General features: G+C 35.9%; 1 protein-coding gene across 1 annotated transcript in view; it reads left to right on the forward strand.

The window, feature by feature from the left end:
- Positions 1 to 932: 932 nt before the first annotated feature.
- LOC136800721 (tRNA (32-2'-O)-methyltransferase regulator THADA-like) overlaps positions 933 to 15,634 on the forward strand; it is a gene marked incomplete at its 5' end in the record, with an annotated part of 40,812 nt that continues 26,110 nt past the window's right edge. Inside the window, 19 exon segments of the mRNA XM_067057376.1 lie at positions 933 to 1,039; positions 1,637 to 1,702; positions 2,009 to 2,075; positions 2,521 to 2,570; positions 3,111 to 3,228; positions 3,658 to 3,812; positions 4,159 to 4,249; positions 5,166 to 5,311; positions 5,694 to 5,801; positions 6,058 to 6,162; positions 7,184 to 7,293; positions 7,728 to 7,752; positions 8,392 to 8,459; positions 8,834 to 9,020; positions 9,401 to 9,494; positions 12,962 to 13,094; positions 14,248 to 14,324; positions 14,603 to 14,677; positions 15,104 to 15,184. Of these exon segments, the coding sequence (XP_066913477.1) occupies positions 933 to 1,039; positions 1,637 to 1,702; positions 2,009 to 2,075; positions 2,521 to 2,570; positions 3,111 to 3,228; positions 3,658 to 3,812; positions 4,159 to 4,249; positions 5,166 to 5,311; positions 5,694 to 5,801; positions 6,058 to 6,162; positions 7,184 to 7,293; positions 7,728 to 7,752; positions 8,392 to 8,459; positions 8,834 to 9,020; positions 9,401 to 9,494; positions 12,962 to 13,094; positions 14,248 to 14,324; positions 14,603 to 14,677; positions 15,104 to 15,184 (1,863 nt within the window).

Genomic DNA, 15,634 nt, shown 5'->3' on the forward strand with positions numbered 1-15,634 from the left:
AAATAAGTTTTTTTTGGACTTGGTGCAAAATTGCTTCATTAGTTTTTCCTGATTTTTGGCAGAAAGATGGAGAGCAAGGTTCTCTAAAAAGTGACTGAAGGAGTTTTTTTCGGAAAATTTTTTTTGACTGTAAAAATCGATTTTTCTTATTTGGGGAAATTCCCTTATGTCATTTTTAGGGGAAAAGAGCGTTTTTGGCGATTGGATCGATATATTTTTCAGATTTTTTGCACTTTGATGTAAAATGGTAATCTTTAAAATCTGATGAAGCCCCCGATTTTCAAAAAAATAATTTTTTGGGGCAAATTTTGGCCAAAATGTGCCTAAAAATGAGGTTTTCTGGACTTTGTGTGAAATTGCTTCATTAGTTTTTTCAAATTTTTTAGACAAAGATAAAAGGCAAGTATCTCTAAAACGTAACTCAAGCTGTTTTTTCCAGAAAAATTTTTTTGGCCGTAAAAATCGGATTTTCTTATTTGGGGAAACTCCCTTTTCTCATATTTAGGGAAAATTAGCATTTCTCGAGATTGGCGTGGTGTTTTTTTCTTATTTTTTGCATAGTGTTATAAAATGGTAATATTTAATTTCTGATGATGGAGCCTGATTTTCGATTTTTTGTTTATTCAAGCTGCTCATTACACTTTCTAGACGATCCTATCGTCTACACAAGACCACTAAAAAAGGGAATAGTTTAAGAGAGGCGTGATAAATTCGGGTGGACTAAGCAGTGGCGGAGATGTTTACAGTGTTCCAAAACTCTACCGCCACTTTTTTCCCGTAAACCGCCCTGACGCCCTAACTCTTTCTCGCATTTACTTTAAACGGACGATAGCATCGTCTATACACTTTCTTACTCTCTTGCTATTTGTCCTATTTTTATCTGATTTTGATCACCAGGTAGGTCCGTTCAGCATGTTGCTTGTTTTTTTTAGTTTCATCACTGTTGGAGGCATCACCAGAAACTGTTGAGATTGTCAAATTGACTTTTGATCCAACACTTCGATATTTGGATTCTGTTTTGAACACACTCTGCACTCAGGTACGGAAAAGACTCAATATTGTGCTGAATACGTTGCATACTACCGAGTAGTAAGTTTGTGACCGCAGTCGAGGGGGCCTGAAAGCTCCCTTTTCTCTAGCTGTCTACCCGAAGGTAGGAGAGGGCGCCACTCCTTTCTCTGGATTTCTCCACTTACCCTTGGTCCGTCTCTTTAGTTGCTGAGCATCAAGCAGAGAGGCATCAAGTACCATTTTGGGAATCTTTGGTATGACCAGGCTGGGGATCGAACCCACAACCTTGCGCACCGTAGCTGGATGCTCTACCTTCATGCTACGGTCGCTTGCATACTACACCTTATCAACCATTCCTCCCAAATACATAAAAGAGGGTTGGGAGCTGGGATCGAGCTCACCAGGATTTATTAAGGACTTCCTTTTTAGTAGGGGGCCAATCCTTAGGATCCGTGACATCTTTTATGCGACGCAATCGCATGTAGTTAGTTCAAAAGTAGGAAGTAGGAATTAATACCTAAGATATCTTACAAAGCTTGCGTAGTAAACAGGATCTGCTCGGAAATAGATTGAACACTGTTTTAGAATTACAACTCAAACTGAAACACTGTATAACCTATTTTAGAAAGACGATATTCACATTTTTGGAGATGCTGACCATTATAATGCGACTTGTATCAATACAACAAAGGTTTGAGTTATCTTAAAATCTAGAATATAACTGTTTCACAAAATCAAACTATGAAATGCCCAAGATCTACACTTTTTTTTATAAGAGCCAGTAAAATTTTGCTGAGGTTTCGCTGTTCTTATTTGTTTTGGCACTATGAGCCTCAAATTGATATTACTCTGTTCTTATTTATAGGGTGTAATTGAGGTATTTTAAGCGTTGTACCTAATTTTTACTACTTTGACCCCCTAAAAAATTGTTCTTATAAAAGACAAAATGTATATGTAATTTTGAAGATTTTTAAAATTAGTTTTTATTTCCTTTTAGCTATGTCTACAAATGTTTCAATATTTCCCTGACGCCTTCTTGCAAAAGATAAATACTAACAACCTCAGTAAATAGTTTGTTTGTGTGTTTAAAACTCACGGTGATATCATCATTCTTTATTTTACACCCCTGTCTCACAGTCATGGTGGAAGTTTTTCCCTCAGTGGGGATGGAAATTCCTCTCGAAATCCTGATTGGGGATGGAAATTCTATTGTTTTTAGTTCAAAAATTTCACTGGAGATGGCTTTGGATTGCAATTTTCTTCATTCTGCATTGAATTTCAAGTGGGGATGAAATCAAATTCAATTTCCCAGTAATTGCAGGTTATTTTTCCCTCCGTGGTGGGGGTCCCAGCAGGTTTGTGACACGATCGATTTTCTTCAGAGTCGATTCAAACTAAAAAACTTTTTCTGAAACACAGTGCTTCTCTTTGCTTGATTTGAAAGTCACCAACCTAACCAATAACTATTGACGTGTTATTCAAGATGTTGTAATTTTCTTTCTTTTTCAGCTGCTCTGCCCTCAATTTTGGAAAGTTTATTCAAACTCATGGCTACAAAGGTATGTATCACGAAAATTGTTTGTCCTCAATAATCAGATTTAGTTTTTTCAACCTATATTTGACGCTCTCTAATTCGATTTTTAAAGGAATACACGTATTTCCTATAAGCGGATTCATGTAAAAAAGTCACGAAAAACGTCGAGAAAGTCTCTGATTGGCTGAAATATTGCATATACAAGCATATTTTTCAAAATGTCCAGAGTATGAGGTAATCTTTGCATGCCTCCGCCAATCAAAAGTTTGTTTACTCGACGTTTTTTCGTGACTTTTGCATGAATCTGCTAATAGGAAATAGGTGTATTGGATTTTCATTTAATAGGGTGGAGCGTATCGAATAGCAGTTTAGTTTCGTTTGTGAGATTTTCTTGTTGACTGTGATTTTCAATGTTATCGAATAATGGAGCGTATCGAATAGTATATCGTCGAGATAGAGAGTGTCAACTGTATATATTCTTTAATTGATAAAAATAGTCTATTGGAAAAGTCTGGTTTAATTGTAAAAAGGTGTAAAGCGTTTTCTTTTTCCTATCACATCGCAGGGTTATCCTAAAGACTGTTCTTGGTTGGCTGGTACTGCAATCTGTTTGATATTCAACTTGGAAAAAGATAATACTAATGATATTGCTGATAACTTTGTGGAAATGTTAAAGAAATTAGGTTTGCATTACTTGCATTACGAAATGGATTCTTTTTGTCTCGTAAAATCTTCATGAAATTTAACTAATTTTCTTCATTTCACGTTTGAACATAAAGACAGTGTTACATACTGCAATCGTCCACTAAATATTGGAGACAAATGGGAGTTCCCGGTGTAATTTTGAACATCGCAATTGATTTTTAAGCGCCTTATAAAACTACAGTTGGAAAGTAGAGTTTTAACTCTGAGTTTTAACATGGGACTTAAATTCAATGGAAGAAAGTGGAAGTGCTGAAATAGCAATTCTCGCCCGAACTTTAAATTCTGAAAAACGTTACACTAAAATCTCGAGGGAGATTGTGGGTAGAATGAAATGTATTCTACAAAATTCAGCTTTTCTCATCTATAAATCCGTTTCAGGAATAAAAGTTTTTATAATTTTTTTTCAGAATGTAATGTGTCACACCAAGACACACAATTTATGATTCTCATCAAAATTTCATTCAACCTTCCAAGCAAAATAGATGGCGTTTATGGTCAAATCAGCTTAATCAATGGATTGTTAAGTGTTGCTCCCGAATGGCTTTTGACAGCAAAAGTAGGAGTGAGTATTCATTTCGTTTTAGAATCATCATGTGCTTATTCTCAAGCAATAATTTAGAGATAATTTTATAGCTACTGGTATGTGGTATATATAGTATAATTATAAGTATCTTACTCGAATCAAATATATCTACCGGATCAAACATCTCGACTGTATTTACCATTATTTACTAATTTTGGTCGACGACTAAGATGGCGAGAAAATGAACTTTTAACTTTGAAAAAATGAAAACTTCCCTTTATCATGTTCATCTTGAAGTTTTTTAACATTCAGTTCCTCTATGGTAATTATCAATAGTCGCGTCTTCTTTGAAAGATATCTAGACCCTTTTCTTTCATTATTTTAGTCTGAAGCTCTCCTCACACGGCTGTTGCATGTCATCACAGAAGATTGCATGAACATCTCTGATCCTACCACAAAATATCTCTCTTTTAAAAGTATGTAAATTTGATTTTTTTTATAATGTTCCTTATAGTGTCATTCCGAGAAAACGCCAATTGTGATCGAGGATGGTGGACCCTAATCTTTTAGCATATATTTTTAAAGACACAATCACATGAATTTCTTTTGAAATTTCATTTTTTTGAAGTTATCTTTCCAGGGGGTTCGCTGTGTAGAATGACTAAAAAATGAAAAAAATAATCAAAAATTGAGAAACCGAAAAGTCATATCAGACTGAAACGAACATCACACAATGTATGAAACCTGAGCAAAATAGCCCAATCTTACTTACTTACCGCACGATTTAACGTCCGTGGTTCCCAGCAGCTGGGGTTGGACACCTTCCTCTGATGATCGTACGCCAGGCTGCCCGATCGTTAGTTATGTCGACAGTCGCATTTATAGATTTGAGGTCGTCTTTAATATTGTCCATCTTTTTTTTTGGTCTGCCTAAATCATTTCAAACATGAGGAATCTCTACGTTTAGGCGAAGATAATGATCAAATCATTAAGTCAGCAGCTGTTCTGCTCGTCTATAGACAAACTGATATCTACTACACTAAGTTATACGTGAGATGCACTCTCTAACAAGTATAAGGAAAGCAACCGTAGTGCAGTGGTAGAGCATCCGGCTACGGTGAGCAAGGTTGTTGGTTCAACTCCCAATCGGGTCATACCAAAGATTCCCAAAATGGTACTTGATCCCTCTCTGCTTGATGCGCAGCAATTAGGAGAAGGATCAAGGGTAAGTGGAGAAATCCAGGGAGAAAGAGTGGCGCCCTTCACTACCTTCGGGTAGATAGCTATCGAAAGAGGAGCCTTGGGGTCGCCTCCGACTGCGGTCGCAGACTTACTTACTTATAAATAAAGGATTAAGATTCTCGAATAATTTTTTCCTTTTTCATGTTTTAGCTATTCACCAATGGACAAGCTACCTCTCAACTGGCCAACGCCCGCAGAAGATTCTCCATCATTTTAATGAGAACTTATTCTTAAATGGTGATGGAAAGTACATGAAAATCTTGGTTGATGTTATTAAAAACCATATAGAAGATCTTGTATGTGAGATTGCAATACTTAGTTACTGTGCATTGATAAGTAAAATATTTGGTGTTTTGAGAGAGATGCAAAGTCGTTGAATATTCAGGGCAATAAACCATACCTAAACAGCTCATCTGATAATTTATCAGCAATATCAGAATTCTTTTCGACTAATGTGTTTCTTGCAGTTTCTTGTATGATTTGATTTAACTAATTCATTATTAAAGGAGCCTAGTTTAGCCGGATCAACCATTGGCTCCGCATTAAAAGAGCTGCACTCTCCACCTTATCAATTTTTGCTATGGATCAAACTTGCCCCAATCCTCTTTCACGACTCAATGACCTGAAAGTTTTCAGCTTTCCCATGAATGATAAACTTGGATAGTTATTGTTTTTTAGGTGGATGGTGTACCTCAGTTTTGTCAAAAGATTTTTAATAGAGTTTTATTTCTGCATAACGTTGAAGTTCAGCAAAAAGAATCTTCCCAAAAACAAAACAAAGAAAACGTGAGAAAATAATTATACATTAATCTAATAAATATTTGTGAAGACTTGGGCTATCTAATCTTTTCCTTCGCTTTGAACGTAAACACCTACTTTTAAGTCTATTGTGTAGAATTGCGTTTGATATTTTACTTTTTGATGTTTTCTTTGTAAAATTAACAGCTACCCTAATGATTTTAATCCTTATACAATTAGTTTCAACAAAGATATTACACCCGTTCGTCTCTTTTAATGCTTTTTTCTTATTTCAATCATGCAGACCTTCATTTCCACATTGGCAGAGAAAGTATTCACTCAAGGATGGTTCATGAAAGGGCGTTGGATGTTGGTGGCGGAATTAGTTCCATATTTCTCCTTGAAACAGGTAACTGGTTTTTGATTTGTTTCCCTGCTGAAGGATAGTATAGCGTGTTTATGTATTTATATTTTTTTGTAACGGAGACAGTTTGCTTTTGGTTTATCTAGATCATGACCAACTGAGGACGAGGGTGAATCAGCACTTTGAACCGTTTTGCGCAACATTAGTCGGCATATTCCATCTTTCACCTCATTTAAGCGAGCTGCAAACTGACAATGAACTTCATGGAAAGTCCATAGACTATTTAAAAAAAATCCTAGATTGCTGCTGTGCTGGACTATCACGTATTCTCGCTCGATCAAAAAAATTCCCTTTTCGATTTCTATTTACCCAAATTCAACAGTCAGGAACAATTGACTAATTAAGACAGCTGTTCCAATCGGGACACCTTTATCCTTATAAAGTCATTTTGATGTCCTTATAAAGTCACCAGGCTAATATCTTGAAACGGCGAAAGTGGTGCAAGTTCTAAGCACTACGATTGGAAAGAGCACAAGAAAATGATTCCATAGAGTGAGTTTCAGAAGGTTTCATCGGTGGAATCTTGAATTATTCTTTAAGGCTTTAAGGCCAATTTGACACGTCTAGAAACCGAATAACTCTGATGTATTCAGAGCCTGATAACACATAATGGTAGCCTTGTTGCAACAAGGTGAAACAAGTACACAGTAAATGATAGATTCTGAAATAACGCACAAATCGATTTGAATGATTTTTTTTTTCAATTTGTCAAATTAAGTTTTTTTTCTCCATTGGTAAGCCTTCTAGAATGCGTTTTTAGTTCTAAAACATCTAAAATTACGATGAATGTCCTAATTTGGATATCAATGTTCTTATAAGGACATCGAAATGGTGACTTAATCTAGACACTGTCCTAATTAGTCGATTGTTCCTGACTGTTCATCAACAGGGTACTTGTTTCTCTTTTAATATTATAGAATTTCAATGATATCCATATAAAATATGCTAAAAATGATAAATATAACCGCCATTTTTAAATTCGAATGTGACTTTGCTTTTTTTTAAGTTAAGAGAAATCAAAGACCAATTATCGAACGACCTGATCAAATGCTTGAACACTTGTAGTTTACCAGCCGTTTCCAATGAAGTATATCAAGTGATTTTAAAACACTTAAGGTAAAAAATCTTGTTAAAATATATGTAGCAAAAAATCTCGTTCTATTGAACATGGACCTCCTCCATAACTCGGATGTCTCCTTAACTCGAACAAGTTTTCTGGCGTCCCTTCAGTTAACAATGCCTCCTAAACCTTACTCCATAACTACGAAATTATGGAGACTTCACTGCATTAGCAATTTGAATATACAATGGAATATATTCCAGGGTCATGGATCAATTATTGGTAGATACTCCTTTTATTAGCAGACCAGCCCCTGCTTCTCTCGAAAATTATGAAAGTGTTATGAGTAGATAAATGATGTTATATAAGTCTAGTATAAAGATTTCAAATCGATTGCATTTTCTTCGAAAACTCATATGCTTTATGTTCGAGGAAGTCCCTACAAAACCTTTTATTAGAGGTAATTGACACTGCGATTTTTTATTTTTAGGAGAAACACTTCTGACGATGATAAGGTAATAGGTCTGTCTAGTCAAATTTTCATGTCGGAAACTAGTAGAGCTCCGCGACCTTTTCTGCCTTGTTTTGACCCTACTCCTCCCAAGTCAAAGAATAAATTTTCTCTGTTTGTGGATTTTACACGCATCTGAAAACAAAAGTTTGTTACTGCTGATTGGTTTGTTAGTGACAGATTGATTGGAAAAGGCGAACAAATTATGATTTTGTAAAGTCATTGCCATAGTACCTATCATGAAGCAATGAGTTTTGCTCAAAAATGGATAGATAGATATATGCCCACTGATATTTGGGGATTGGTCCTACCCACAGGGGAATCACACCGCATTGCGACTTTACAGATACGAAATGTCGAGACATGACGCATACCTTAACGCTCTGAAGGCCCTGCGAGAACGGTCTTCATCGCGAGGCCGTACCTGTGTTAGGGTTGTGTTGAAGCACGTAACATCCACCCACATTCTCATCTCAGAATAGGGAGTACGCAATGGAAAAAACAGTTCACTTGTCAAGTGAATCGCAGTAACACGGCGAACATCGAACTCGGACTTCTATAGTGGTAGTAAAAAGCGACTACCACACAATTGTGCCTTCAAAAGTAATGGGATTGTCATGATGTTTTCTGTGTATTATTTAAGGTGCTGCTAGAGAATTGGGCAATGTTATTCGAGGATGTTGTTCTCAATGCACTGACCACTGATTCTATGTAAGTCATCACAACATCAATCATTAGAGAGCTATCTTCTCAATTTTTTTCCATGTCCGTGTAGAAACCAATATTCTGAGCGCTGAGTTTTTTCCGTGAAATTTAATATGAAATAATCTTTTTTTTTTTCTCGGTAAGGGTTTAAAAAAGCTTAAAAACGGTCTTTACGGTCTGAACATTCCCAGTGTCCATTTCAGTCTAATCAACAATGTCTGAATAATGACTTTGAATTTCAAATTGAATTACAAGGGTCATATGAATTTTGTTGAAAGATTAACTCCTAAGTTTTATTTAATATCTTGAACCTCTTAGCGCGTAATAATTCATTTTTAAAAGGATCGATCCCCAATCACTCTTACAGTTTTCCCTTTAAGAATCTTGCGACAAAATCTTGGTCAATATTGGTTACCGCCAACCTGCATTATGATACCTGACTTGTTTGTTCACCTGGAAAAGAAACTGAAGAGTACCAAAAATCACAAACATTTCTTACATTCTTATATGCTGTTGATCAAATCGGCTTGGAATGCAGGACATCTCAAAATGGACCAGTTATCTAAGGTACGGTACAATCCCATTAAAGTAGAGCCGAAAGCTACAGTCGAACGTGGCCCGTCTGGTTTTCATACAAACAATGAATTTGAGGAAACATTTACCGCCAGAAATTGAAAAAATTTAAAACTCGATAAAACAAAGAGCTAGATTCAAAGATTTCACTTTTTGGACCTATCTCGGAGTTTCTTTGAATCAACCTTTATACCTGTTTGATTAAAAATTGTGATGTCATGCTATTTTGTGATGCCTGTAATGGTGTGTGACAGTTTCTCGTTTTCTATTTGAAACTTTAAACCCATAATCTTCGTTTCAATTCCTTTTTTTTTTCCAGTTTTCTCAATAATTCATCTATCCTCGAAATTGTGTGTTATTTTTTTGTATTTCAGAGGAAAGATGTCTTTGAACAGGGTTTGAAGAGTTTGGATATCGAATTACGAATGGAAACTTTCAATGTTGTCTGCTCGAACACAAAGAAAACAGGTATGGGGAAATGTCTTTAGATTATTTAGAACTGGCCAAGCACGATTGTCCTAATGGGCAAAAGATGTCTTCTAAGACGTCGCATGAAACACCAGATATCTAGCTGATACCCAAATTTGGTATATATTGAAATGAAGCGTGAGGCTGTTGAGGCTTCTAGATGTATTTCGAAATTTGCGGTTAACTCTTGCTAATACGAGCTCAAACGGGAAAAAAAGATTTCTCAGATGATATCCATCGAATGGAACACAATCGACTGATTCAATCCAATCGTAGTCGAACTGTGAAATTTTAGATAATATTCAATTGGCTCGATTAGCATTCAACTTTGTTCGACTATCGTTCGACTGTGTGTTCGATTATCATTCGAGTGAGTTCGATTGTCGTTTGACTTTGTTCGATTATCATTCGAGTGTGTTCGATTGTCGTTTGACTTTGTTCGATTATCATTCGAGTGTGTTCAATTGTCGTTTGACTTTGTTCGATTATCATTCGACTGTGTTCGATTTCCGTTTGACTGTGTTCTCAGAATCATATACCATCACAAAAGCCCTTTGGTCATGAAATAGTTACCATTATTAATAACGTGACTCCTCTTCCTTTGGAACAGCAGTGTTTTTGATAAGTGGGAGCGGGAAGCTAGATTTATTCCAACATAATCGAACGCACTTAAATGTCATTCGAATGGAATCAAACCTAAATCGAATCTGAAAATCGCGGTAATTAATATTCAAGTGATATTCGATTGCGTTCGACAATCGCATTCAAATAGGTCAATTGCATTAGATTGGTTTGATTATCGATTCCGTTCGATTGAGATTGTTTGGTTATTCGTATTACAGAGTGAATCAGATTGTTAAGGTCGTTTCCAACTCCGCTTTTTTGGTCGCAGAACATGGCTCAATTATTGCATGAAGTGAATATAAAATGAAGACTTCGAGACTCGCCGCTTTGAGCGCAACGAGAGTTGAAAATATTCTGCTATTTGCGCAGAGCTGTGAAGCTCTTCTATTGTACTTTTTTAAGCAGCCAATCCGAGAGAAGTAAAACTAAAACATTCGAATCGTGTTGGTTTCCAACGTCAAGTGTTTTGTTTGTTCATATCTTTGTTGGACCTACCCGGAGGTCCTATAAATTAACTGATGTGTGTTAATGTTAATGTATATATTCTTTAAAGTCGAAAAAAGTGTACAAATATGTACTAGCTTTAAAGCTAATAGAGTTCGACTGCCTATTTACAAAATGATTCATTCATCATCATCTGTAGACGAATAGTCTACATCATCTGTTGATGCCCAATCGCTGACGATTTCTTCTGTAGTGTATTTTTGTTCATTATAATTTGAAGATATATTTGTTTGATTTTGTAATTTTTTAACGATTCGTAGTTTTGTTCTTGGGCTCCCTCTAACGCGCCAGTTGAAGTCTTTATTCTTATTGTCTTTGTTAAGTTTCTTTGCTTGTTCGTGCATCTCCTTTATCTTTTTCCGTTTGTTAATTGTGAAATCTTCCGTGATACTTACCTGAAAGAAACAAGTTTCTTTCAGCATGTGTAAATTCTTCATGATAAGATCTTTGTCATGCTGACTTTGTAGGGTTACTTTAAGAGGACGGCCGTTTTTTGTTTTTCTGTTTCCTAATCTGTGGTGAGTAACATTTATTTCTGGAACATTGATGTCTTCCAGGAGTTCTCGGAACCGAAATATGTCATATTTTTCCCCATTTTCTTCTTTTTTCTTATCTGAGCCTGAATATTCGAGAAACCCGTGAACGATGATATTCAGTTTTCTAGAGTCTATGTCTTTCTTTTCACTTTCTTCCTTCCGTTTTTGTTGTTCGGCAGATCTTAAGTCTTCTTTGTGCTTCTTAGTAATTTCGGCGTATGTTTTCTTTGATGTCTCCGTCATTATTTCTGTTGTGTGCTTGATTTCTTCCTTTATCATGGTTCTTGTCTTTTCTTCCATTTCTTGTAGCTTTCCTGCCAGAAAAATTTTGAGATCATTTTTGATGGAATCACGGGTTTTGGTGTTGGTGTTGACCTCGTTGTTCAGTTTTTGTATGACGTCGTCTTTCTTTTTAAGTTCATTTTGCATCATATGTTGAGTGTTTTTTTTCCCACTTTATTTCTTAGGTTCTTCGTTATTCGGACGCAGTTTGAACATAAGTAATGATCGTTATAGGATGTCACGAATATTTGTAGTTGATACAAAGGTAGCTGTGTGCACTCATAATGAACTGATCTTTTGATGTTCGTCCGTTCGTTAGTTCGTTGGTTCGTTACCAACTTTTCTCGAGATTGGCTCATTAGTTTTTCCTGATTTTTGGCGCAATGATGCAAAATGGTAATGACCAAAATGTGCAAAATGAGCCCGATTTTCGAAAAAAATTCATTTCCGACCGAAAATGCCGGAAATATGCCGGAAAAACCGGTTTTTTGACATTTTCTCGAATTTTCATCCTTAGTTTTTTCTGATTTTTTGCAGAAAGATGCGTATTCGCAATGCTCAAAACATGGCCGAGTTTGATTTTTGAGAAAAAATTCTTTTCAGTTGAAAATGCCGGAAATCGCCTTCTTTGCAGATTTTCATTGGATTTTTTCCTTATATTTCTATGTTTTTAACACAAAACATCATTGATAACAATGCTCACCATCAAGCATAATTCAATTGTCAATAAAACTGATTTTTGCGACCAGAATTTTCTATTTATTTTTTCCTACAACCCTTCCCTGTCGCCCAATCAACAATCAATGATTGATTTATTGTGTTATGCATTTTCGCCAAACGCTCCATTTTCTGACTGATTTTTTTCATTTTTCTCCTCGCATTGCTATCTAACTTTCATCATCAGGTAGGTCCATTCAGCATATAGCTTGTTTTTATCGCAATGGAAAGAGAAATCTGTTCAGAAACCAAAAAAAAAAAAAACGCTCGAGCCGCGCGTGTTATTCGGCGACCAAAAATACTGGGTGGGAGGTAGGCTGCACGCATCCTCTCTGACATATTTTGATATAGGGCATGCGCGATGTGTATAAAATTCTCATCTAAGAGTTATCCCCGTCTTTGTGTTTTTAAGTGTTAGAAACTCGATTAGCTTGATTAGTAAGTTTTCTATGAGAGATCTTTAAATTTCATTAAATTTGAATTAAATTTGAGGTTAATACAAGCACTGGATTTTATGAACCTTTTTAAAATAATTTTGACAGGTTACCCCAAACTTTTGGGTAGAAATCTGACAAGAATTTTATACACGATTAGAATATTAAAACGTATGAGAGAAGATGCGTGCAGCCTACAGTAAGTCGGTAGCGACTTTAAAATTATTTTTGCGAGGGTTTCCCTTTGATGGGAAACGATTATTACTCCGAATAATAGTAAGATTCGTGTATTATAAGTTCGAATGTTGTGTTATGGGAAGTCGGCGATTCACATATTAATCCATTAAACTTCCATTTACTTGATAAATAGAACCCTTTCCTGTTTGGTTGCAAGACCTTGTTGTTGATTATGTGCGAAATAATCAGAATTGTGACTCATCCAAATTTCGACAACAAATGTTTTCAGCGTTGAAAAAACTATTGATGATCGTACGAGATAGCAGGTATGTTATCTCTTCATCATTAATTTTACTTTGGATTTTATCCCACATCAGACGGTTAGCTCAGTCAGTAAAAAAATTACCTTTCTGTAATCTAAGGGTTCTTATTTCCATCACTGGTGGTCGCAGCCATTTCAACAATTTACATAGTAGCTAAAATCGAAATGCGGCAATTTTAATAATGCATTTTTAAGCAAACACCTTAACTTACCGAGCACCACACCTAAAATCGGGATTTTTGTATGTGTAGAAAAAACACGGTTGCTGTCTAGTATAGGCTAACCTTAATGAAGCTGACAAAAAGTTTTGGTGCTCTATAACATTCCACCCCCTTGACCTTACCCAGCACGAATAAAAAAGATATTGGTAATGGCTGTCACTTTTGCCTTATAAGAGGGGAAGAAAGGTCCTATTTCGAAGAGTATACAATTTCCCCCAGAAAGCCTCTTCTACACTTTACAGATCATCTAATTAATGACGCAATGTTTCGAGCTCCAACCCTGACCCTAAATGATAAGATCGAAATAATCAAAAATCGAAATTATCGAAAAGGTCAAAAAGGAAGAATAAAAAAAGCCCACTTTTGGCTATCCACAACCCCGAACGAAAAGTGACTGAACCACCCCTACCGATTCATTCCTAATTGTTTATCACGGGAATTAACTACATGTGGTCTAAAAGAACGACAAATTACGCATGCGTGTTAATGCAGAAGTCTGTTTTTTTGACTCTTCGGAATGTGACTTTTCTCTGACTGATAAGATCTAGGAGAATATTTTCACGGAATAGTAGGAAACTATATAACCACTGACCTTTATAAAATAACCCTGGACAAAGCTAGATCCGTGGATCAGTGGTTGCAATGTCAAAAACTAACGTTTTACGGCCATTTGTCATCAAAAGCATTCCAGGAAAAGTAGATCTAGCGCTCTCGATGCATTTACACCGCTCTTTATCTTTGAGCAGTGCTACTATTAGGGTACCACTTTCAATAAAACTTCGATCAAAGATTTTGCTTGACCAGAATTGCAAAACTTTGGCCATGGGCAGTGAATATAACAATGTCAATGACAAGTTTAAAAACGTGTTGACTACTGTTCCACTGAACGCGATCTCCATTGGGAACCAAACACCATTCAACACCTTGTTTCTTTAGTGTAACATTGCATAGAAAAATGATGAAGACTAAACAAACTGATACTGCTTCTTCAGAACTTCTTCAAAAACAAATAGGTAAACTCATTTTTGGCTCAGTTAATTATTTTCGTTCCAACAAGTTTATAAGTACGTCACTGAATTGGTACAACTCTTCACCTTTCTCTTGAAAAGTGTTACTTTTCTGCCCCTTGTCCTCTTGGATACTACACTGAAGCAATTACAAACTATTTTGATTTCTCTTGGTAATCTTGTTTTTTGAGTTAAAATACTAAGCATTAATGAAACAGTTAATAAGTGTGGAAAAAAGAAATTTTGTGGAAAAATGGGGAATTTAATTTTCCTTTTTCTTTTAGATTTCATAGAAGATTTATTTGAGATCAGCCGATCAAGTCTCATCACAACAGCGACTTTCCAGAGAAAGAAAACAGGTAGAAATAAGTTTCAATTGAATACATTTACCTTATGCTCTCCTTCAAAAACGATACACCCTTGTGAAGAAGACCCGCTGGGACTCCAGCTCCATCGGAAGATTTGCTTCATTCAAATTTCGTCCCGGTAGAAAATATCCTACAATTTCAGCCCCGTTGGGAAATTGACTTTGATTTCATCCCACTTTAAATCCAATGGAAAAATTGCACTCTAAAACCATTTTCACTGCAATTTTTGAGCAGGGAACAAAAGAATCTTTATTCCCATTATGATTTCGATAAAAAATTTCATCACCACTGATAGGAAAACTGCCACTGGGACTGTCAGACAGGGGTGGAGTGATATACCTTCAATGGTTTCTTTCGCACAAGAATGAATCCCTTCATCCCCTAATTTTAAAGATTTTATTTTTGTTCAATTTTCAGGACTACAGATGATCTTTCTTTTGACAGAGATCTTTGTTTTCGTGAAAGATCAAGCATTGAAGAAGAAGTGTAGCCCACCAGGTCAGTGTTTTACACGGAAAACATCAGTTCTTTAGATTTGTACGAGCTTTGAATATGATGAGGTTTTGCATTATATGAAAAGTCGTTGGATACACGTTTTCTTTGAAGCCTTCCGATATTCTTAACTTTTTGAGTTTTAAGCCTAAAAATATTCCAACATTTTCTTATTCTCGCCATTTATTCTGAGTGTATTTTTTTCCATTTTCTTTGAAGACATCGGGTGTTTTAGAGTACACAAAGTCTTAAAATGCTCTTAACTTGTTTTTATTATTTCGGCCATCAAGGCCTTATGTTCTTATATAAAAAGACGTGTAGCGTGGGACCCAAGCAGAATTCTAGAATAGCTTTTCCCTCCCTTCCCTTCCCTTCCCTTCCCGGGAAAGGAAAAATCGCGAAAATTCAATCTTGCGGAAAATTGAGTTGACTCAATAAATTCACAATTCACAGACA

This window comes from Clytia hemisphaerica, unplaced genomic scaffold (assembly GCF_902728285.1).
Source record: "Clytia hemisphaerica strain Z4C2 unplaced genomic scaffold, Clytia hemisphaerica genome assembly, whole genome shotgun sequence".
Lineage (NCBI taxonomy): Eukaryota > Metazoa > Cnidaria > Hydrozoa > Leptothecata > Clytiidae > Clytia > Clytia hemisphaerica.